Source organism: Biomphalaria glabrata, chromosome 7 (assembly GCF_947242115.1).
Source record: "Biomphalaria glabrata chromosome 7, xgBioGlab47.1, whole genome shotgun sequence".
Lineage (NCBI taxonomy): Eukaryota > Metazoa > Mollusca > Gastropoda > Planorbidae > Biomphalaria > Biomphalaria glabrata.
The window spans coordinates 20746711-20773359 of NC_074717.1; the positions used below are offsets into that span (position 1 = coordinate 20746711).

Genomic DNA, 26649 nt, shown 5'->3' on the forward strand with positions numbered 1-26649 from the left:
GGAGATTAACTAACAATGCTCTTGCTGTCCGTCAATATGAATGTCAATCACACACAGCATTCAGCTCTAACAAGACCGTTATTGATAGCAGACATGCGGCTCTAAGACCAATAATCCTTGTTTTGCTTTTTTTTTTAAGCCCAAGTTATTGGTTCCTATTATGTTACAGTGCTATTTATAGAATAAGACTCAAGTCAAAGCCATGCACAACTACATTTGTATGTAAAGCATATCGTCTGACGCAATGGAGCACAAGAGTCTTAGGACTAAAGTTCACCACCCAAAAGTCACAGAAAGAAATGGGGACGAACATAACCATACATAAGACAATGTAGATATGGGCGCGACGCTGACATACCATTATGGAAGGTGGTGCACTGAATGTAGTTTAATGAACTGGAGCTGCTGAAGAAGGATGTTAAGAAAGGGGAGGGGTGGGTGTCCATTAAATGATGACCTTAGTAACCCCCTACAGCTTCTACGTCCTGAGAGAACTGTAGCAATGCATCGTTTCTGACCTACCACACCTAACAATACACATCTCATTCTTTCAACCTCCTGCAGGGACACCAGTTTCAACGGACTACGTATAGTACTCAACACAAGTTGTGTGGGAGCAGGACTAGTCTAAATACTCAACACAAGTAAAATTGTGTGAGAGCAGGACTAGTCTAAATACTCAACACTAGTAAAGTTGTGTGGGAGCAGGACTAGGCTATATACTCAACACAAGTAAAATTGTGTGGGAGCAGGACTAGTCTTAATACTCAACACAAGTAAAATTGTGCCGGAGCAGGCCTAGTCTGAAAACTCAACACAAGTAAAATTGTGTGGGAGCAGGACTAGTCTAAATACTCAACACAAGTAAAGTTGTGTGGGAGCAGGACTAGTCGTAATACTCAACACAAGAAAAGTGTGGGAGCAGGACTAGTCGTAATACTCAACACAAGAAAAATTGTGTGGGAGCAGTACTAGTCTTAATACTCAACACAAGTAAAATTGTGTGAGAAAAGGACTAGTCTAAATATTCAGCACAAGTAAATTTGTGTGGGAGCAGGACTAGTCTTAATACTCAACACAAGAAAAATTGTGTGGGAGCAGTACTAGTCGTAATACTCAACACAAGAAAAGTGTGGGAGCAGGACTAGTCGTAATACTCAACACAAGAAAAATTGTGTGGGAGCAGTACTAGTCTTAATACTCAACACAAGTAAAATTGTGTGAGAAAAGGACTAGTCTAAATATTCAGCACAAGTAAATTTGTGTGGGAGCAGGACTAGTCTTAATACTCAACACAAGAAAAATTGTGTGGGAGCAGTACTAGTCTTAATACTCAACACAAGTAAAATTGTGTGAGAAAAGGACTAGTCTAAATATTCAGCACAAGTAAATTTGTGTGGGAGCAGGACTAGTCTGAATACTCAACACAAGTAAAGCTGTGTGGGAGCAGGACTAGTCTATATACTCAACACAAGTAAAGCTGTGTGGGAGCAGGACTAGTCTATATACTCAACACAAGTAAAGCTGTGTGGGAGCAGGACTAGTCTATATACTCAACACAAGTAAAGCTGTGTGGGAGCAGGACTAGTCTGAATACTCAACACAAGTAAAGCTGTGTGGGAGCAGGACTAGTCTATATACTCAACACAAGTAAAGCTGTGTGGGAGCAGGACTAGTCTATATACTCAACACAAGTAAAGCTGTGTGGGAGCAGGACTAGTCTATATACTCAACACAAGCTTTTTTTTTTTTGTGCGAGGAAACAATGCAGCCACCAATCCAAAATGTTCTAATTTCAAAGTCGTGTAATGTTTAGCTATAAGGCTGTCATAGATAATCGACTTATATTCACAGGGTTGATCGTGATCGAAGTGGTTTGAACGACGAGACCAAAAAAAATATTCTGTAATCGATTGAACACATTTCTATAGGGTTAACAGAGTGCATTTACTATGTAGCAACATCTCTAGAGATCTATGGGCCACCTGATGGTAAGGCGTCCTGTGTCAGGACAAGTGATATCAATAGGGGATAGCTCCTCCAGGATAATTGATTGTAACAGAGGATATCTCCTCCAGTACAAGTGATTGTAACAGAGGATATCTCCTCCAGTACAAGTGATTGTAACAGAGGGTATCTCCTCCAGTACAAGTGATTGTAACAGAGGGTATCTCCTCCAGTACAAGTGATTGTAACAGAGGATATCTCCTCCAGTACAAGTGATTGTAACAGAGGATATCTCCTCCAGTACAAGTGATTGTAACAGAGGGTATCTCCTTCAGTACAAGTGATTGTAACAGAGGATATCTCCTCCAGTACAAGTGATTGTAACAGAGGGTATCTCCTCCAGTACAAGTGATTGTAACAGAGGGTATCTCCTTCAGTACAAGTGATTGTAACAGAGGATATCTCCTCCAGTACAAGTGATTGTAACAGAGGATATCTCCTTCAGTACACGTGATTGTAACAGAGGGTATCTCCTTCAGTACACGTGATTGTAACAGAGGGTATCTCCTCCAGTACAAGTGATTGTAACAGAGGGTATCTCCTTCAGTACACGTGATTGTAACAGAGGGTATCTTCTTCAGTACAAGTGATTGTAACAGAGGATATCTCCTTCAGTACACGTGATTGTAACAGAGGGTATCTCCTTCAGTACACGTGATTGTAACAGAGGGTATCTCCTTCAGTACACGTGATTGTAACAGAGGGTATCTCCTTCAGTACAAGTGATTGTAACAGAGGGTATCTCCTTCAGTACACGTGATTGTAACAGAGGGTATCTCCTCCAGTACACGTGATTGTAACAGAGGGTATCTCCTTCAGTACAAGTGATTGTAACAGAGGGTATCTCCTTCAGTACAAGTGATTGTAACAGAGGGTATCTCCTCCAGTACAAGTGATTGTAACAGAGGGTATCTCCTTCAGTACACGTGATTGTAACAGAGGGTATCTCCTCCAGTACAAGTGATTGTAACAGAGGGTATCTCCTCCAGTACAAGTGATTGTAACAGAGGGTATCTCCTCCAGTACACGTGATTGTAACAGAGGGTATCTCCTTCAGTACACGTGATTGTAACAGAGGGTATCTCCTTCAGTACAAGTGATTGTAACAGAGGGTATCTCCTCCAGTACAAGTGATTGTAACAGAGGGTATCTCCTCAAACTTCAAGGATCTTGACTCAGGCTGAAAAGGGTGGTGAAGGGCACATGTGCTTCAAGAATTCTTTTATTTACATTTAGAGCAGAAATAACTAGATCTGAATTGCTACCACCAAGTGCCATTAGTTTCAAGTGTTTGAGAAGAACTGTTAAGAGAAACAAAGTCTTGGTCTTTGTCAATAGTATATACTTAGAGTGTAACAAATCGCTGAGACACTACAAATACATTCATTCCAATGTAGATTCAAGTCACTAGCGATGTATTCCATGTATTCCTTGAAACACGCGTTGAGTGGGATTGGAAAGTGTTCAGTGTGTTTAGTGGCGTTGGGGAGTGCTTAGTGTGGTGGGAAGTGTTTAGTGAAGTGGGCAGTGCTTAGTGGAGGTGGGCAGTGTTTAGTGGAGGTGGGCAGTGTTTAATGGGGGGGTGGGCAGTGTTTAATGGGGGGTGGGCAGTGTTTAGTGGGGGTGGGCAGTGTTTAGTGGGGTTGGGAAGTGTTTAGTGGAGTGGGCAGTGTTTAGTGGAGTTTCTTTTTCCTACTTTTCTTGGACTTACTACGTTCTATGTGTTGATGGTATTGACCAGCATGACACCTTGGAGTCAATACTAAAACCTAAACACAGTTCTACCTAAGAGTTTCATTACCGCCTAGTTTACATCTAAGTATATTCTAGCACAGCTAAATAATGAATGGCGATAAAACTGTCAACCGCACCAATCAGATAATGACGTAAGCCGCTATTTATAGTATCATATTTGGCTGAAGCAGCGGGAAAAAAAATCGTCTGCAAGTGTGGCGCTCGGAATCAAAAGTGAACAACCACGGAATTCTGACCTTTGACACGGACCAATCGTTTTCATATAAAACTAAACAGATCGAATAGCTATCGGCTGGAACTAAACATTTTAAACGGGCTAGTGTATTGCTCGTCTATACAATTTAGTTCAATGTGAGACCAGGGAAGTGTTTTCCAATATACACTACCTAAAAGACATTTTCAACACTACCATGAACTTTAGTGACCCCCCATTTACAAGCCTGAGTAGAATCAGCAGCTAGACTGAATCTCAGTTCTAATAAGCAGGGCTAGTTTCTCAGATCTAGATCTCCAGCGTAGTCAGTTGAATGAGCGTAGTGGTCCAGGTACAGCAGAAGCAAGTTCTCTCTCACACATATACTCACACAAATATAGGTTTAAAGTAACAGATAATTAGTTAACATTGCTAGATAGGTTCTACTTTGTTAGGGTATTTACAGACAAAAGCTGAAGATTTAATGAATAGTTTTGTAATAAGGCTTCAAGCCAAGGCACGTGTCACCAAAATATATCAGACAAATGAGCGACATCTAGACCTCTCTTGTGGTGAACGTTGATTTCAATATAATTTACATATTTAAAACTAAGGACCCCTTTCGGACCTTGCGATCTATAGAGCAGATAATGTTAATGTCATCTGTTTCTATGGCCGACCGGTAACGAGGATGTCAAGTGGTTAGCCCAACAACCAACGCATTTACTCTCCCCAACGAATTAAGAGTTGGGTGTATTTAAACAAACTTAAATACATATTGCTTTGTGCCTACAAGTGCAATGCAAATACCAGCATACTTTTTTTTTTTTACGGTCCGCTAAGAATACAAATCTACTAGACGCCCCCTCCATATGCACATAATCAAAGAAAAAAAAAGACATTTATTTATTTGACAAAACAAAACAAAAAACATAGCGAAGAAAGGGGGTGGGGGGATGAACTGTTCGTGGATATTCGGAGCTACATTAAGTACAACGTTACCGCCCACTCCCCACCCTATGCCTCTATCAAATAGCAAAGCTTGCAGTGGACGTTCCCTTGTGATGGTCTACATTGTTACTGATCGATGGTCCAGAGGCTAGTGATCAACATACCACCGTCCTCTCAACATGGAACACTGCATTACAGCACGATACATAAATGCAGTGTTTCCGAAATTATGTTTCGCCTCACCGGAGGCCTGAATAGGTGTTCCGCGAACTACTGGACTAATAAACTAGTAGGCCACTATGTGAAGTAATCTCTCTCAAAAACAAAAACGTGTTCCATAAACTACTTGACTAATAAACGAGTAGGCCACTACGTGAAGTAATCTCTCTCAAAAACAAAAACGTGTTCCATGAACTACTGGACTAATAAACGAGTAGGCCACTACGTGAAGTAATCTCTCTCAAAAACAAAAACGTGTTCCATAAACTACTTGACTAATAAACGAGTAGGCCACTACGTGAAGTAATCTCTCTCAAAAACAAAAACGTGTTCCGCGAACTACTGGACTAATAAACGAGTAGGCCACTACGTGAAGTAATCTCTCTCAAAAACAAAAACGTGTTCCGCGAACTACTCAGAATGTGCGAAGTGTTCCGTCACAGAACAAGATTGGGTAACAATGCATGGTGCATAAGTGGCGCTGCATACAGCAGGTACAGACAAATAGAAAACAAAAGTGACTAGTGAACTCGCTCAAATCAAGGAAATCTAGGTCAAACTGTTCTGTATTTTAAAAAAGGTATTGAGAGAAAGTAACATTGAGAGAAAGTAACATTGAGAAAAAAGTAACATTCACAACAGAGATAGTAACAATGAGAGGAGAAAGAGTTTGATTGCAACAGGGGAAAAAATGAGAAAAAGACAGTAGAGAGAAGAGTGAGATAGCACTATAGAGAAGCAAGAAGAAGGAGACTGCAACAGTAAGAAAAGAGATGAGAAAAAGGCAATAGAGAAAAGAGAGAGTATATTGATAAGGATAGACTGGGGAGAGAAGAGTAAGATAACAATTTAGTGAGGAGAGAGGAGAAACAAAACAATAGAGAAAAGAAAGGAAAAGAACATGGAGAAGAGAGTGAAAAAAAAGAGAGCCTGAAGAGACACAAATTAAAAAACAACAACTTTAAGATAGAAACTAAAGCAAAGAAAGTGATTTCCCTTGGATCATGGCGACTAGAAATATTTACAGAATGAAAGTCTTATAATACAAGAGAAACCTGAACTCGAATTTCCCTGCCAATGTATCGATCCTAACCTCCCTGCGCCTAAGCCACCAAAGTGCAATAAACATCAAGTATATTTTCTATTTACATACATTAACCCAACAATGTGTGACCAGGGGCAATGCAGCTTAACATTCTACACTTGACAATCACAAGGAATTGCTACACAAGATGTCAGCGATACACAAGCTGTTATAGAGAAGCGATCAAATGCACAACAAAGCCAACAACGTAAGAGATATATTTAGCAACAAGATGAACTGCCGTAAAGGGAAATAATTCACTTGTATATAAAAATACATTTTTTTATGGTTACACTGGAGAATACAGCTATAAAGTTACGTCAGGCTTGAGAATCAAGGACACTGAATCTACCGGAAGGAACTTATCCCGACCAATAAAAGTTGACTACTTTTTATAAACAGCCGATTGTAGGTCTTGGTTTACTCAGCAGGTTAACACCACAGAATGGTAAATACAGAACAGTGGGCCGCCCCAAAAAATCATCTGAATTACGAAGATTTCACTGCTATGAAACGACAACCATATTTAGACTGGAAAACGGTAACAAATTTTTATCCGATAATGATCAGCAGATCATAGACCTATATATATATACTCCCTTTCCGTAAGGGAGGTCGCCTAAAATCTAGGAAAATCGATATTTTCTGTCCTAGTTTTCAAAGTTTAGAAATAATGCGTATTTTTGCGGATATTAATCACAGAACTATATATTTACGAAAATCTATGAGTTTGGGAATTACCGACCAAGAGTTATGGGCATTGAAAGATTGCTCAAAAGTAAACATGTACAATGAAGGCTAAGTGGTTGAGGCGATGATATGTTAATGATGAAGACTCACCTATAATTGCGTGGACTCTGACTGTCAGCTGTGTTCGTAAAATCAGTGTGTTTTTCCTCCTGAAATAGAAGAGTATTGGAATGTCAAGGTCAATGTTGCCATTGGTAACCCCTTCATTGTCATTCACGTCTGTAACTTTCGTCCGGAACGGTTTTTTACTGACGTGGCTATTGAACGTGTTTTGGTGGCCATTGTTTTGATAGATGTCGGGTCCGTTGGTTTCTGGTTGGGCCACCGTGTTGTTTCTATGGTGATGTAAGGCAGTGCCATTGTACAAGTGGTCTCTATTGTCCAGACAGTACCCTGTGTGGGGCATTTCACTGCCCAGCACCCCATCCAGGGTGGTATAGCGCTCGTAACCCATATCATATCTCGTTCTGTGCCCGTTGCTGGAGCACTGACCGGTGGACTCCCCTGAATGACCGTCACCCCACTTGCTACTGTGACCGTCCACGCTCCGGTCAGTAAACCCTTGTTTGCGCACGGTGGGGTCAAATCCACTGGCCCAGCTGTTGACACTACCATTCGTCCAGTTGACAGAGTCGCTATGGTAGTCACCGCCTTCTGGAGTCTCCTGCTCACTTTCATAAATAATGTCTCGGTCACACCGGCGGTGATGGTGTTTAGACGTACAGGCTTCGTTGACCGATCTGCTGCCCTCGCTGTAGTAGCTAACCGATGGAAGGAGTTGATCTTTTCGTCGTAACATAGTCAAGAGCCATTAACCACTAGCAATGGCGGGGCGAAAACACAGGAAATAAAGCCGCTCTTAGATGACCACCAAGCAAACCGGAAACACAAATTGATTTAACTCAGAAACAAACAACGACTGTGTTCCGTCACATGAACGTCTGCAGTTTGGGGCAAGTAAACATTACGGTGTTAAGCTTCCGCCAGGTTTCTCATCAGAACGTGCTTATGTCACATTTGTAACATGAGGGAAGAACCAGCATCCACCAGGAGAACTGGACACAACTGAGTCACATACGTGGGTCCAGGTCACGTAACGGTTTTCAGCAACACGCCAACTAGTCCTTGAAAGATCGTACGTTCAACTGCACTAGTCTTAAAGATGTAGATTGGTCAGGAAACGAAACAAATGATTGCATTTCGAGCTCACATTTAATGACACCTAAACTCCACTCAAGCACGTCACATTACTTGCTGCATTTGAAAGGAATACACCTGGCAACAAAAACTAAACATACATTCTGGAGCTCAACAACGTCAGAACATACCATTCTGCGTACGTGAGTACTCAACATAACACGTGACAGGGCAATCCACAAGTGGCATGACGACACATTAACACCGGAAGCACCCGACCGGGAACGGACTTATGGCGATTGTGTATGAAAAACTTCTTGATTCCTATCAAACAACGTTGCAGCTACTGCCAGAGATCACTACAACCAGAGATCCACCGGGAGCCGCTGGTCCCCAGCTCCAGGCCTAATTTACAATTACAGATGTACGACCGTTAGTTTTAAATGTGGCGCCAACGACGGCGGCAAAATTCACAGCAGAAAACATGGCACACACACACAAAAAATCGCCCCACCAAATTCAGAAAAAAAAGGGGGGGGGGGGAACATACAAAAAAAATGTTGGGACATCATGAAAGATAGGTAGCCCTGATATTAATGACGTAGTCAACAAGGTAGCGGGGGGGGGGGAAGGAGGGGGTTATACGGGATATCAAAGCTGCGTTTAGAACCATAATCTCTGTATTTTTCCCGCTTTGAGTCACCCTGGCTTCTGATAACGTACCGGTTTACTGCTCACGCAGCTTCCGTTGCTCGGATTGAGAACTCCCATACATCAGAGCAAGGTTTCATGGCTGCTACACCGACTGCAACACCCTCAGACACCGCCTCGTCATTTCTGACCTGATTTTCTATATTAGTGATAGCCTGTTATACGTCTTTGAGAAAAAATAACTTTTTTTTATATTCCGTGAACAAAGCATTGTCTCATTTTTGTTTTCCACCTTGCTTTCATTTCATAACTAAAAGAAAAATGTGTGAACCTTTTCAATCATCATCTGAAGAACAATATTTTGTTCTATAGTGAATGCAGATATTAGACATAATATCGATCCATGAGTCTAAAATGAAACATTCAAAACACTAGAATTTTTCTTTTTTTCAATAAAGTTTTTTTTTTCTTTATCGAGTTTCGACTGTCCTGGCAGCATTGGTAGAAGAACAATCAACAGTCAAGGCAATCCACACTGACTCCAGCTACAATAGCAAACCCAGTTTGCAGTCAAACATTTAGGCTCAGATCATTTTTACAAGTCACATAATTGCAGAGTGAAGCCCTTAGTTACCTGGATGACAGCTGTGGTCTTCATCGTATTGATGGATGAAATACACATACCTTAACAAAAGAACCAAATGAAATACACATACCTTAACAAAAGAACCAAATGAAATACATGTACTTCACCAAAAGAACCAAATGAAATACATGTACTTTACCAAAAGAACCAAATGAAATACATGTACTTCAGCAAATGAACCAAATGAAATACATGTACTTTACCAAAAGAACCAAATGAAATACATGTACTTTACCAAAAGAACCAAATGAAATACATGTACTTCACCAAAAGAACCAAATGAAATACATGTACTTTACCAAAAGAACCAAATGAAATACATGTACTTCACCAAAAGAACCAAATGAAATACATGTACTTCACCAAAAGAACCAAATGAAATACATGTACTTCACCAAAAGAACCAAATGAAATACATGTACTTCACCAAAAGAACCAAATGAAATACATGTACTTCACCAAAAGAACCAAATGAAATACAAGTACTTCACCAAAAGAACCAAATGAAATACAAGTACTTCAACAAATGAACCAAATGAAATACATGTACTTCACCAAATGAAATACAAGCCCCTCACCAAATGAACAGATGTGCATACAATTTGTGGACAGCTGAACACTGTGCAAAAAGCTGTGCACACACTATGTTCAATGTTTTACATTGGGCTTCTAAAAGTAGCTAGGGATTACTTATTCAAACCAGAAACGTACAAACTAGGGGTTTCATTAATTAGAGTCACTATCCCCCCCCCCACCCCCATCATGTTAAATTTCAATTACAGGCAGATTTACTTTTTTTTTTTGCTGGGAATATCAAAATGTTGAGAAAACCACCGCCACCACCACTTATTTACTGCCACTACTATTTTCTTGGAGACAACATCCTCGAACCTCACCCCCCCTATCTTTAAGTCACTATTTCGAGCCTCCCTTTCCATTAATGAAGTGAACACATTTCCTCAGTTCAGAACATGGCTTGGTGATGGAACTCAGGACCTTACAAGGCTCCCTCAGAACCTCCAGTTGGTCAAGTGGGCAGTGAACCAAACCCTTTTTTTGTCTGAGGTGGTCACAAAGAAAAAGGTTGAGAAACACTCACAGAGAGCTAAGTATATTTAACATAGTCTAAAACAATGCATTATTTCAAATTAATTTGCTTTTGTTTGCAAGCTTTTTTTGTGTGTGTGTGTGCAGTAGTGCAGAGAATAGAGTCAACAATATCCAATCTCTGTCCCTAAATGGAAGTCCCCACTCTTGAGAGAACACATTACAGTGGTCTGGTGCTGAGAAACTACAAAACACGATGAAAGGTCAGGTGGCCAGTACTCTGCAAGAGATAGACTCAAGTGGAAGGGGCTACCAGTCTAGTCTAGGGTGCTAATTTAACTCATTAATGGTAAGAGTTGGCATTTAGCCCAACTCTTAAAGAAAGAATATACCATTAGGATGCTTTCAAACAGAGTTGAGTGGCATTTTAATGTGAGTTGATAGAAGCCTAGCTTAATTCTGCCTAATTAAATGTACAACTTTATCTTTATAAACATTGTTCAACTATCTTTTATGTATTGAATTTATTGAATTGAATTCTGTAACAAATAAAATGAACACTGATTACATTGTAATTTAGAATGACATTTATATGAATAAACTTTGTTTTTGAAGAAGGTGAGGAGGATTCCAAATATAATCAGTACAAGATCAAAGAAGCAAGATACTTCTAATTCATTCATGTAACAGATTATTAGCATTATAAGATTAATTGCATATAAAGCACTAAAAAAAATGTAAAAAATGTTTAACACAGCTGTGAATATGAATACATTATAGGACAGTGTTTTAGAGTAGAATATAGATGAATCGTTTACAGCAGTATTCAGGTCATCTACACTTTTTCTTTTTGTACAAGTTGGTATATAAATACACTTGAGATTTCTAACCAGGCCTAAACACTCTAAGATTGGCTATCAGAAGGATGAACACTCACCAATTTTTTTGGAGACCAGACATTAACATCCTTTACTGTTGATGGAATGACTATTAGTCATAAATATGTCTTGTAAAGGGATGAATGAGGTGTGTGTTTTTTTTTTTTATATTTCAAATTAATCTAGACAAAGGTTTAGAAACTTGTAAAACTAAATATTACTGCTAGAAGTTCAAGGAGCTACATGATCTCACTGTGACTTAAGTCACATGATAGCTGAAGTATGACTTAATGACTTTAGTAATCAGGATAGCTGCAGTATCAAGAGATACTTAAATAGCTGAACAAAAAGGAATTCAAACTTACTGATCATTAAATCCTTCAAGTTCATCTGCCTGTTCATCTAAAGTAGATTCTAAGTCTAAATATGTTCCAAAGTCTGCCTGCCCACCACTGTGATATCTGTAGATTTGTAATGCACAGTCTTCAAGCTGAAAAACAAAAGGATATAAACCAATGCTGGCTATAAAAATTGATCAATGATTCCAGGTCATAGACTATATATTTCATGTCATTACTGTAAACTAAAAATTTCAGTTTATCAGTGTTTTCCAAGACTATTTAGACTTTTTTTTTTCTTACATTTAACAGATATTCTATTTATAAATAAATAAAAGATTACTTTTTAACAAATATTTATGATTATTTCAGATTTTTTTAAAGTACAGGCTACCATCACCTAAGATTAATTTTTAAAATACCAGTAACCAGATGTTTAACACATTTTTAAGTCTATTAAATATTAGTCAAAATGCAGGGGGCCCCAAAGAGGTCAATCCCCCCAAGCTCCAAAACGATGGAAAATTCCTAGCTACGCCCCTGGTCATACATCTCACAATGTCACATTTAGCTTCCTGCCTTAAACTATTACTTTGTATACTTGTCACTATCTCCATTGATTACAATAGCATCATACTAATTAGAGTCTGCATGAACAATAGAACTTATTTACTTGTCAGTCTCACAGATTAAGGATAAATTTGAGTGTAGAACAATTTAAATATATTTTTGTTTTGCTTTACACATATTTATTTAAGTAAACATTGTCCTATCTAACAGTTAAGATTATTATAATATATATTGCTAAACATTAATCCTAAATTCTAAAGCTATCACTTTTGTAGATATCTAGATTATTGTACTGGTGCGTACCGTCACAAAATAAAACACTATATATACATATAGGCTACATAAATCTGTCTAAATCTTGAAGGCCCATATATATATCTAGATTCTAGTACAGTAGCTTTTTGATTAAAATGATTTATCTATGGAGTCCTCACGAATGTCCTGAGTTACTAGATCTCTTTATAATATATTTATCTTTTTATATTTACAATGCATATGAAAAGAGTAAAAAAGACAGAGTTAGTATCTATATCTAGACTCTAGACCTCTAAATATAGTCCATATATATGTAGTAGTAATTGTATTTTTTTTGTTTTATAATTATATGAAGTCATATTTGTTTCAGTTTTTTAGTTCATCTTAATAACTGACATGATATTTTTTTGGCTGGAAAGACATATAAATATGCTCCAAGTAGATCTATAGCCTATATCTAGATCTATACAGACAATAATATAGAGATATTTATTATTGATCTATAGACTCTACTCTATTGACTATATAAAGAATTTATAACAGAAATAAAAATATTAATTCAATAAATCTCAATAATCTAGATCTATTCAGACTATTTCTAATATAATGTAGAATGTACATCTAGATCAAATTAATATTATAGACCAATTAGTGACTATAGAATAGATCTAGAGATATAAATATAGATATATAGATATAAATGTAAAAATATATATACGACTTATATAGATCTATAAATAATTCTAGAGAAATTCTAGACATCTATAATTATAATATATATATATACAAATATAGATTGTAGATCCATAGAATGTTTATTTATTATATAAAATGTTTAATTAGATCTAGAATCTAGATATATAGATATATATATATTAAAATATTATTTTATTACTACTCATACTAGATTCTAGTCTAGTCTAGTAGATTTAGATAGAAGGTATAGATCATAATCAAATCATATAATCTAGATCTAGATCTATATTCTATTAATATATATTATATATATATTATTATTATTATAATTATTAAATAATATATAATATTTAAAATATTAGTAACTATTAGAATTTAAGGAGTTTATGTTTAGAATTTAGAGTCTATTTGTCACTAAGACTAGACTAGAGTCTAGAATTAGAGTCACTAGACTGTCACTAGAGACAATAGACAGATCTAGATCACTACTACACTAGAGTCACTAGAGTCTAGAGAGACTAGAGACAGTCTACTATAACTATACTACTATAACTATACTCTATAGATCTAGATCTATTACTATAGTCTTCTATAGACTACTACAGGCATAGGATCTAATAGGATAGTGAATCATAGTGATCATTGTCTATAGTTATAGTATATTATATATTATAATATATAAAAGCTAGATCTAGATAGATCTACTACTAGCTAGATCTAGATGATAACTTAAATAACTAAAATTTAAAGTGTTAATAATTTATTTTATTAACTATCTACTATCTAGATTAGATTAGATCTTTTTAATTCTTTTAATTAATCTAGATCTAGACATACGTAGAATTTAGATCGCCTAATTAGATAAATTTAAATCTCCTTGACTCTAGATTTATATTGACATTAAATTAGGATTATCTAGACCTACAATTTCTTTTCGACAGACCTAAGACTAAGAATAAGAACAAAAAATGCGATACTTGAATTGCACTGGTGACTGGTGACCGTGACTGTGTTAATCCATATATAAAAAATAAGTCTTATTAGGGGCAATACTGCCAATAATAGGGCCTAAACAAACAGACAAATTACTTACTCGATGTGGCGCCTGTAATAATCGGTGTATTCCGGCTATTTGATTTATTAAAGGCACATCGTCTAGAAACGGATACGTTGGGGGTCTTGTAGGTTCTGGAAAGTTTGTATTAGCAAAAGGATCCCTATCATCAAGGAACTGAACACGGCAAGAAAACGTCGCCATGATGGTTTATGATCTTAAAGTTTAGGACACCTGTCAACTTTGACCTCAATATTCTTGCGCATAGTGTCAACACAAACGTCTCCTAACAGATTTACCAAATGGCTAATGTCAGCAAGCGTTATGGGAAATTGTTTACTAGATCTAGATTTAGATCAATATCTAGACTTAGAATCATCTAAATCTAAACTACGTTTCTTTTACTCTACCTTTTTAAATACTTATTTTACACTTTTATTGATATTGGAATGTTGCGATTTATTATAAATAGAAGATTGTTTTATAACCGCCTTTTTTTAACAACACGCATTCTAGACTCGACTATATAAAGATTCAGTCAGACCTAGAATCTAGATCTTTAATCCATATATTTTGTATACCTATAATGATGTATCTTTCTGTTGCTGATGTAAACAATAAGCATATAATATACTACGCTGTGGGTTACCGCGATAAGTGACAAAATGACCAGTTTTATTTATAGCTTTAGATTCTACCTGTGGCTACGTTGGTCTGTAAAAGAACATTAACATAATTATAATTTCCGATTCCGCGTCCATGCGTAAATGCCTTAAACAAGCTATTTTATCTATAAATTAGATATAATTAACCCTGTTTTACTATACAACCCTAGCCAAGCCATATGGTGCTATAATAGCTAGCGCAATATAAATCTAGATCTAAATGTAGGCCAACTAATTTGATTCTTCAATAAAAAAAAAATACACACTATATATAGGCATAGCCTAGGAGTATAAATTTGTATTTTAAAAGGCTGGATTTAAATTGTGTTAAAAATGAATGCAAGATACAACATTGTAATGTCCTATATGTGTATATTTACTTTACATTCAACATACATTTTACAGGCAATTTTTCTTTTAATGTACTATAGTGCCTCAAATCCACCCGCATATTTATATAAGACCTACCCTCCTCCTTTACACACCCAAATCAACATTTTATCGATAACAATAACATTTGTAAGCAAAAAAGGCTATCAGCTAATAATTATTTGATATCATTTGACGTTTAATTAGGCCTATATGCCAGCAATTTTTTTTCGCGTTTGAATAAGTCGTGGTAAAAAGAAAAAAAAAAGGGGGGGGGGGGGGGGAGAGGGACAGAGAATAACATCCAAAGAACGAGAACTCGAACATTCCTTATTTTACGACCAATTAGCGAGTGTTATCGCCCGTGACTATAGACGAGCTTCAACACTGTGACAAATGAGGCGTTATGATGTTAAGTCTTATTCGCGACTCTAACAATCAAATTCATAAATCTTTTTTGTTGCTTAATAAGAAAAATATCTGCCACATGTGTGTGTCCATGTGGATGTATTTAATAAATAATGAGTGCAATGTGCTTGAAAACGTTTAAAATAAAATGACCAAAGACTCATTCTGACTGTTTTTACAACGATCTGTTTTTATAATTTACACTACATATTTTGAAATAGGGTTATCTATCTATCCATCTATCTATCTGACAGACTCACCGTATGTACGTATTGCACTGACTGTAAGTATAAATAAATGCAATTATCAGTCTGAACTAACCCTTTACACTTTAGCAAGTTACAGATCAGTTTAATTTATATCAATTAGAAATTTGTTTAAGAAATACAGTTTTCTAATGTAACAATAAAATGATCAAATACGACTGACAAAACTATACATTAAGTAAATTGGTAATAACACTATTAATCAAACTTACCATCCTAATATCGACGCCCATGTTCTCCAGCAAATCCTCAGCGTTCTTGTATCCAGAGAAGTCATTCTCATCCGCCACTGGCACTGTGATGAGCTTCCTCTGTGGAGGTGGCTTTTCGCAAAGGCTGAGGAAATCTGTGATGGTCACCAGGCCCTTCTTGGCCTGGAGGATGCCCCACATCTGCTTGGCAGTAGCTGAGACTTGTTTGGGGCCCCTGGGCTGCTTGCTGTTGGTCTGGCCCGAGTTAGGCGGGGCCGATAGGTTTCCGGCGCGCTGCGCTTCCATGACGTCATCGTCGAGGTCGATGAGCTTGTCCCCGTGGGACTTGGATTGCTTGATATTGTTTCCACCGTGCTTCTTGTCCTTCTCAAAGGCGTAGCTGTTTGGCCTGGCCCTCCTGTCGCCGTCCTGCCCGGGGCTCAAAGGAGAAGCCGGGGCTGGCTTGAGTGGGTAGTGAGAGGTGTGAGGCACTGGTTCGTCCATGATGTTCTGGCCCCCTCTCGTAGATCTATTCCTGCTGTTCAACACGTTGTCAATGTCATCCACATCTCCTATCATGCCAGACTTCTGTCCCTTGTACTGCCTCTTCTGTTTCTGGTCCACCCACTCGTTCCCTGGACTGGGAACAATGTCGGGCAAGGACTGTTGAGACACTGATTGCGAAACCCTTCCGGCATCGCCGCTTACTCCAAGCTGACTTGGTCTTTGTCTGGCCGAGTTTTGTCCCCTTTCGTCCAGCACGTCCTCTCTAGAACCTGGGCGGCTACTCTTACCATGCTTGCTGTTTCTTCTGTTGGGAGATTCCTCCCTGTTAAATCCAAACTGCGATCCATTGCTGTCGCTCACCTCGTTGTCGTGTTGTTCGCGCCGAGAGCGGCGCCTGTCGTCTAAATTTTCTCGAGAGTTATCTCTGTTTAAGCGCTTGTGGTCTTCCGTTGCCTGTCTCGGGATGCCACTGTGACGGTGTCGGCTTGGGGAGTCTTCTTTCGAAAAAGCTTCTGAGGAGCTTCCCGATTTTTTCACCTTTTGGCTGTAGTCGTAGCCGTCGCTACGACGCTGTTTTCTCTTGTAGTCTGTAGGCGAAACATCTCTCTCGAAACTATCGGGATCTTCGTAGAAATGTTCGGCTTTGTTCAACTCTGACTTTCTGAAGTCTTTATTCGGAAGTCGTGGGTCTATTTCCTCTTCGTCTTCGTCATCAAGAATGCTGTCGTTAGAGGCGTGTCGGGAGACACGATGCCTTGATCGTCTGGATGGAGAGTTATCTCTGGAGTGTGGTGGAGATTCGTCTCGGTTGCTGTACTGCCTTGACAGGCGCGAGCGCCCGTCTCTGGGTGTTTCCTCGTATACTTCCTTTTTAACCTCAGCCCCTACGCCTGGGTGTCGTTTTGTGTGCCTGGCGTCAGGTGAAAGTGGTTCTGGAGGTGGAAGGTTTTGTTTCCATTGATGGACTTTCTCAATGCTGTCTCTTAAAGAAAGCGTTTCTGGAGTCAAGGGTGCATTTTCCCCTCCTTCAGGCTCATCAAGAAGCTCTTTGCTGGAGTGTCTCTTTCTGCGTGGGCGCTCATCGAGCATGTCCTCCCTGGAGCTTGACCTGGAAGTCTTCGACTTGCGTGACGATCTCTTGTCTTCTGTAGCACTGCCAATTTCCGCTTCCCTGTCTCGAAGTGTGCTAGGCGTGCTGGTGCGTGGTCCCTCCTTGCGACGGCGCCCGTGGCGGCTGCTCCTGTCGTCCGTATCGTCCTCTTCGTTCTCTAGGTCATCCTCTCGGCGCGTACTTCCACGCGAGGGAGGTTCTCCATACACTGACTGCCTCCACGAGCGTTCGTTAGGCGGAGTGCTTACCCCTTCGTCACCGTAGCCTCGCCTAGGCTCATCTTTAGCTGTTGACCTTGAACTGGTGCGCGATAGAGGTGCGGAAGAAGAAGGCTTGCTGTAGGAAGGTGCTGCCGGCCCGCTCCCTTTACCATAGCCATGTCCGGGGGCGGGCCCGCCCAACACCTTGTCTCTGTACTTGTAAAACGTCTCTCCCGGTTGGTTTGAGTTTCCTGAACCGGTTCCACCACCGGCTGGAGCGAAACTGGAGTTGGACGAAGTCCTCTGTCTTCGAGACTGTGGTTGGTCCAAATTGGTCTGTATTGCACAGTCTACTGTGCCCTTTTCGGTGATAATTTTTTTGCCACTATGTTTGTCTATACCAGCAGGACTCTGGTCTGGGACTCGGATTCGTCTTGTTCTCGAAATACTGGCTCTGTCCTTGACTTTGGCCTCCTTAGGTTCTCCCTCTGGTATCGGGGACGTCCCTCTACAGATAAGATACCGAACGGTCTGATCTCGTTTCTCTGCCTCCGGTGCGCTGTCGTCTGACTCACTACTCGCCACCGAGACCCCTCGCCTACCCCGCTTGCTGCTGGCTTCCTGCCTACCTGCAGGTAATCCAGGCACTCTTCCAGCACCTGTTCCACCCCCTCCGCCCACGGGAGACGTTTTCGCATCCCCGTTACCTGGCGTTTCGTAATTTCGAGATGATTGTCGCTCGTATGATCTTGCCGACGTTTTGGGGACGGGCGAGGCGTCGGAGCCGCTTTTATAGGAGGAGTATGTAGAGTAAGGGCCTGAGGCGCTGCTGCTGTAGTCATAGCGGGAAGACCTCGTGCTGACAGGGGACGCCTCTCGACTTCCCCCGCCGTAACGGCTGTTCGAACTTTTGGTCGAGGCTCTGTCCCAAGAGCCGTACGGACTTCCACCACCGTAATCGGACATGTAACCGCTTCTGTTTGAATACCTATCCAGGCTTGGGTATTTGTCTGACTGGTACCTATCAGTTCCGTAGGCCGGTGTTGAGTACTTTGTGTCAGATGAGCCGAACTTTTTAATGGCGTCGCTCACGTTGGCACTCCGGTATTTTGGTGGGTCGTAGCTGGAGGTACGTGCGTAGGACGGTCGTGAGGCGGCAGGAGTGTACGCTCGAGAGGACGGCGTATACGAAGAGGATGGGGTGTAGTTTTTACCTGTACCCATGTCGTACAGCTGTAACAGAAAGAAACAAAAAAAATATATTTCAATTTTTACTAATTTAATTTGGCATGTATTTTTAAAAATGTTAAATGAGATATTTTATTCACAAATTATGACGTCATGTTTCGATGTGCGTACTTCACAAGCCTTAGCATTGTTTCATCTAGTTAGTATGACGTCAAGTCTCATTCGCAGTTGAGAGAGAGAAAAGAAGAGAGTGTGTGTGTGTGTGTCTAAAAGAGAGGAAAATAAAAGAGTGAGAGATAGACAGCAAGACAGAGAAGCAAGGGAAAGATATTACAAAAGAGACAGTAGGAAGATAGGCGAAAGAGAGAAGAGACAGAAGAGAGAGAGACAGAAGAGAGAGATAGGAGAGACAGAAGAGAGAGACATTAGAGACAGAAGAGAGAGACAGGAGAGAGAGACAAGAGAGAGACAGAGGTCTGGGAAAATTCACTGTATAAGATGATGTACTAGAATGCGTCAATTCGGAACGAAAGATAAATTAAAAGTGATGTGACGGAGAACAAGATGAAAGAGGGGAGAGAAAAAGGGCTTTATTTATCAAGATTTAATTCCCTTTTTTGAGTTTGTAAAGCAGGTGCTAAACTATTTCACTTCTGTTTCTTTACGACATACTTGCAAAAACTTGTGAAGTCTTAGGAGAACAGTGAACAAATATATATTGGCTTCTCTCTCTAGCAACACTACAATAACTTAATAAATAGCTTTATCTATCTATCTATCTATCTATCTATCTATCTATCAATCTATCTATCAGCATGTATAAATACTAATAGCAACTCACACACACAACCCTGTTTACATAAACAGACTAAAGACAGTTTGTTTGTTCTACAAGTTTCGGATGTTCCTTCAGATTGAAAGATTGTTACTTCCTAACCAAACCTCCCACAGGACAGCGGGAAGATGGCGGCGGACAGGGGTTCAAACCCGGGACCATCGAGATGACTAACCAGAGTGCATACCGCACGACCAGGCAGCTATCCCTACAATAACCAACATTTATTAAACTATATTTAATACAATCTTCATAGATTACTTTCAGTCAGTTATTATCTTTTATCTTTTTCATTATCTGTTTAGACTTTCTCTTATTTTTTCCACCTAAATTTTTACACGCACTCCATTCGAAAAGAAATATATCTCTCTGAACTCTCTAAGTTATACCCCCCCCCCCCCTTTTTTTTTCCTCTTCTCATCACTCACGCTCCACTCCACCCCCCCCCCACCCCCCCCCAACATACACACGCAAACTTTTTTCCTGCACTTTTAATAGCTTCATTCTGATTGGATACCAGTTTACTCCCAAGTTTTGTAAAACTTCCGTCTTTTCCAGTAGTCTAGATGTTATCTTTAAACAAAAGAAAGAGAGGGAGAGAGAGAGAGAAAGAGGTTAAACGATTAAAGAGGAAGCTACTGAAACGAATCCGGGGAGGGTGTGTGTGTGTGTTGGGAGTGCACCGCTAAATGTCAGTTCTCCAGGTAAAACTAAAGAGGCTGCGATACAGTAATAACTCTGAAGTCCAACTAAAATAAAAATGTTTCCGTTTGTTTGTATGTTTGTAGCAAATCTACGTCATCTGTGCCGTCCTTTCATTTCATCCTACACGTGCAGTGCGTGGGCTGGTGTTTTGGTGTTTGGCTACTCGGCATCAACAGTTGATGGTCAGTCGTTCGATCTAAGTATTGAATTCTAGATCATTTATTCCTTTTATCGACTATCATAGAGCCGCCTTTGCTACAAAGACGCTAGTATAAGTTGGACATATAAAATTCGCATGTTTTATATTTCTACTGACAATTAAATGAGATTTGTTGACTGAATTTGAAATATTTAATGGTTTTTCTTTTTGCTACTATTTATACACAAAAGGGTAAAACAAATATATTACACTAAACAAGCAAAAAAAAAAAACAAAAAAAAAAAAACGTATCCAAGGGAAAGAACTCTGCACGTTAAACCATATCCCTCGATAAGGTAGAAGTTATTTCCCGTATTCAATATCAAACACAATTATTAATTACCAATTACTAATTCGTACATTTTAAAATTGATTCTGGTTTTGTTATGTACAATATATAATGGTTTAAAATTTCAGCTTGATCAGAGAATGGGTGTGGGAGAAAAAATGTGAACAATTGTAAAATGAGAACCAAATCCTACTTATTTAGCTATATTTGTGGATACTAAAAGATTGGTTTCCCTTGTTGGTATCAAACAAAATAATTAGTTACCATTAATTGACTATCTAGTTCGTTAATTTCTTTTATTGGTTCATGTTTTGTCTACGCCAATGAATAGTTGTGCCAAGTTTCAACTTGATCTGAGACTGGGTGTAGGAGAAATAACGTGTTCAAACTTTTTACCAGACAGACAGAGCCAGTAGATATACGCTTTGTAACAACAGACTCCTAAGATGACTGCAATTAGAAGTAGAGCAACTAGCCAACAGATCATCACTCTTTCACGAGTCAACAAAGTAAGCCTACACTCACTACAAAACTCCATTGAAGTCACTGTTGATATTTTAAACAAGTAAAATATTTAAAATACTTTAAAAACAAGGTTACAAAGACAGTTTGTGTGAAAACACAAACTTAAAATCGGCCCCCGAACTGGTCCACCCAGGCAGGCTTCAATATTTTCAGAAAGAACATCCAAATGAAATTATATCAAAGACAAATGAGAGATAAGAATGGAGAAAGAAGGTTGACAGATCTTGTGTAGTGCCCCAATGGTGCTGCAGATCAAAGGATAGGTGCAAGTGAATGCGAAGTTAGATGTGAACCTGGCCTAATTAGTTCCCCTTTCAGACCTTGTGGTCTATAGGGCAGATGATGTAAAGTTCATCTGTTTTTGTGGCCTACTGTTAACGAGGGTGTCATGTAGCCAGCACAACGACCAAACGTCTTTACTTTTCCCCAACTAATGTCAGGTACCCATTAGAGCTGGGTAGACTCAGAGGCGCCCAAGGATTCCGAAGTTGAAAATCCCAGTCTTCACCAGGATTTGAACCTGGGACCCTCGGTTCGGAAACTAAGCGCTTTACCGAGCCTCTCCTGGTCATTATATAATGTAATTATTTTGAAGAGACGTAGTCTTTTATTCGAATTCTCAAAATACAATTTATAAAAAAAAATGTTCAAGAAAATGAAATTTATAAGATTACTATTCGTTTTAAATTAGGTCTAACTTATAATGCATACTAATTAGCTTTTTCTCTTTAAAAAACTGCTTGCATAACTGATTTTAAGAATTAGATTTTTCGCTTTCAGGAAAAACAAAAGTAGCCGTTGCATCAGAACTTTGAATGGTCTAAAATATTGTGATGTCGGATTTTCAATATCTTTTCTAGTTTACGAGATCTAAACGGGACAGACGGACAGACATTTCGCACAAAACTAATAGCGTCTTTTCCCTTTTCGGGGGCCGCTAAAAAACGACGCTTATATTGAGTGAAATTGCATTAAATTATTTTTAATCAATCATGTCATTAATTTTTAATTGATCTAAAAAATCAATAATAAACTTGTACGATTGGAAATGTTTTTACTAATTGTTTTTGTAACTTTCATGCTTGTAAAATGCTCATAGCGATATGGTCCAATCACTTTTGTGGACCAGTTGGGGGAGGGGGGAAGGGGATGTCTGCGAGAACATTTTCCCTGCTGGTTTTTTAAAAGTTGGTCGAGTGTCGAGTCTGAATTCGAACTAGACGTCTGGAGTCTCCATGATGGAAGATCGACGCCTTAAATAATACTAATCTTTATGATATGCCTACATGTTGAAATTAGTCTTAATGAGCTATTCAAGAACTTAAACAAATAGAAGGCTTCATATTCTATGGTTTGTTTCAAATTTTTTGCGAACAAACTAATTCTCTACACAAAGGTTATCTTCTCTTAACTACGTACATTTTCTATATAAAACAAAATTATAATTAATTGATGAAATAACTGGTGTTATTTGATTGATTCATGTGTTGTCATCGACAATGAATAATTGTGCAAACTTTCAACTGGATTCGATACATGCGAATGGTGAGAAATAATACGTTAAAGATTCCAGACCAAATGAGTCAATATAAGCTTTAGTACAAAGTTTTAAAAGGACGACTAAGAAGATTAAATTTATTAGCAAGTATAATATTTATTATTAAAATTAAACAGCAATTAGATTCAACAGTGCTAAATATGCCAAAATGTATTACATGGTTTTAAATATAGATTTCTGAGTCTGTTCTCCGGATACACCAAAAGCTTATTATTTATGGATTTGCCTCCCTTTTATTGAAACTATCCAGTACACCTCTTTCCATTTAATAGTTCAGAAAAACAAAAGTTCATTTGTATGCAATGTCTAATAGGCCTACATGATGGAAATTTTACAGACTTATTCCTAGATTTTATAGACTGCAATACGCTATATCTATTTTAAAATAAATCTTCATTTGCTTATATATATATATATATATATATATATATATATATATATATATATATATAAGCAAATGAATATATATATGAATATATACATATTGGTAATAACTTACACCATCTTACCGGTAGAACTTTATAAACTCTCACACACACACACAGATCTACTGCTAGAGGTAAACAAACACAACTTTAAATGCGGTCATGTCAGGGAAACGAACGAGAAGCTTAGCAAACTAGGTCAGGAGGCACTTCTGCCAAGATTTCAGGCCTCAAGAACTAGGCTTGTACAACGCTCACCAGGTAATAAAAAAAAAGGTTGAGGAAAAAAATCACTTTTCAACGTTAATTTCCTACTAATCAACCAACACAGTTGTCTACCTTTGAGATCTAGTTAGAGAATCGGCATTTTTTAAAGTTAAATTGTTTCCTTTACTTTGATGGGGAACATGGGATAAATACTTTCTATCTTATCTATCTATCTATCTATCTATCTATCTCTCTGTCTATCTATCTATCTATCTCTCTGTCTATCTATCTGTCTATCTATCTATCTTTTAGAACACATTCGTATAAGTGCACCTTCTTAGAGGATGGAATCAGCCAAGAGAACCAACGACTTAGCAGATTTTAAGTCACTGATCAACATCAACATCATGCAGGACTAGATTGACACATGAAATGCGTAGGACATAATTATTATTATTATTTGAAGTAACGTCTGTAATCTTTAAGATAAAAACTACTGGTCTAGAGATGTAGATTTTAAAAGTGACCTGTGATGGAGAAGTAAGGCGTATGTATGTATGTAAACTACGTATGGTATGTATGTATGTCCCGAATACAAATCAAAACCGTTTGACCAATCCTGATTAAACTTGGCATAAATGCTCCTTAGAGCATAGCGGAGACCGTAGTGTATGTTTAATGTTTAATCTATAAATATAGATTTCAGTAGTGGCTAATATGACTATAAATGTGACAATAGATGTGGACTACAAATGTGAATACAGATATAGCCTAGAATGCAAATATTAGAAGACATGCAAACAGGCTGACCCGATAGCACGAGAGTATTGGTCATCCGAGACTATGACCCTCTTCCTTAACTCTACCACAACTCAATGCTATTTAGAATTTCTTAAAGTTCAAGTAAAAATCCTGGCTGGCCAGTAAAGAGTTTGAACAAAAAATGTCGGGTTGGGGCCCCACACGGACTTCCACTCATCCACCTTATATTTTCTTTCGGAAGAGCTGCAAACATTGTTTTACTGAAGAAATAGTAAGACCACGAATTAAAGATTTAAAAAAATTAAATTTTTAAAGAATAAGATCCAATAGGAGAAGGGGCAGAACGAGGTATGCCAACAACAGACGATTGGATAAAACGAATATTTTTCATTCGAAATGAGCATTAGTGTCATAACTAAAGTGATATCAGCTAACTGTAGACTGGTTATGTAATGAACGGATACGTATTTAGACTGGGCGTGTCACAGATGGCGTCCAAATACGACAAATTTATATAGGTCTAGATAAACATTTTTGCACTGGCTCCAGACAAATAAACAATGCAGATAGAAATATGTAATATAATTTCTAATATACACTAGCGGATCCAGAACTTTGGAGTGGGGGGGGGGGGGCGATTTTTTTCCAAACCCTAACCCTAACGCCCAGTAAACCCTAACCCTACGCATAAACGTGCATACAGAGCGCGCGCGCGCACACACACACACACACGCGAACACACACGCGCGCGCGCGCACACACACACACACATATATATGTGTATATAAATATGAGAATAAAAAAAGCAGCATTTCTCAACCTTCGGCGAAAAACAAAACAACTGGGGCAGCGCTATAAGGTTCTCTGGTGAAGTTCGGGGCGAAGCCCCGACGCCATAAGCGTTTTCTTGCTTTTTTTTACTGCAGAAACGCATTCTCCTGACAAGTACAGCTCATTATTCATCAATGGAGTTCGGGGCGAAGCCCCGACCCCATAAGCGTTTTCTTGCTTTTTTGACTGCAGATACGCATTCTCCTGACAAGTACAGCTCATTCTTCACAATGTAGTTCGGGGCGAAGCCCCCACGCCAAAAGCGTTTTCTTGCTTTTTTCACTGCAGAAACGCACTCTCCTGACAAGTACAGCTCATTATTCATCAATGGAGTACGGGGCTTCGCCCCGACGCCAAAAGCGTTTTCTTGCATTCTTCATTGCAGAAACGCATTCTCCTGACATCTACAACTCATTACCCATAAATGAATTTCGGGGCGAAGCCCCGACGCCAAAAGCCTTGTCTTGCATTCTTCTCTGCAGAAACGCATTCTCCTGACATCTACAACTCATTACCCATAAATGAAGTTCGGGGCGAAGCCCAGACGCCAAAAGCGTTTTCTTGCATTATTCATTGCAGAAACGCATTCTCCTGACCTGAAGCTCATTATTCATACTATTAAAAAACGACCTTTCGAATAATGTTGTACTTGAAAAATATTCTAATTTGAATTTATAGGCCCATAATAGGCCTACATTGCAAATAAAACCGATTTGTTCCTTGAAAAGATAGGATACCCCACGTATTTAGATTTTTGATTTGAGGATCGCCGCCGAAAAAAAACTTATTCGATAAATAGTATTCATGGAAACTATGGTATAAATTGTGAGTTATAGTCCCAAAATTTTTTAGCTAGAAAAATATCAGATTGAGTAAAGGTTGGGAAAAGGTGACTATGAAAATGTTATTTGAGTTTAGAACTCATCTCAATCATGACTCTTATACTGAAAAATTTCGTTTGAATTCTAACTTTTCCAATGCAAAGTCTTTCTTAAAATACTTCTGATAACTTCATGTGAAAACTCTGTCTGGAAATGGGAATGACGGTAGAGTGAAAACGATTAATCCTCTCTCCTTTACTAATTTCTGCTAAAGATTGCATTTGGCATTAAAGAATAGGTATGGGGCGACTCGATATAAGAATTTAATTTATAGCATATATAAATTATATTAGTGA

At 38.6% G+C, this 26649-nt stretch overlaps 1 protein-coding gene across 9 annotated transcripts in view; it reads right to left on the reverse strand.

Moving 5' to 3' along the window:
• Positions 1–26649, reverse strand: part of LOC106072235 (FH1/FH2 domain-containing protein 3-like) — a 187610-nt gene that overhangs the window by 36221 nt on the left and 124740 nt on the right. For all 9 annotated transcript variants that reach the window (XM_056036671.1, XM_056036672.1, XM_056036674.1 and 6 more), the window contains 3 exons: positions 16152–19181; positions 11684–11808; positions 7050–7108 (listed from right to left, as the gene is read on the reverse strand). In XM_056036671.1, coding sequence (XP_055892646.1) covers positions 7050–7108; positions 11684–11808; positions 16152–19181 — 3214 coding nt within the window. The remainder of the gene's footprint in view (positions 1–7049; positions 7109–11683; positions 11809–16151; positions 19182–26649) is intronic.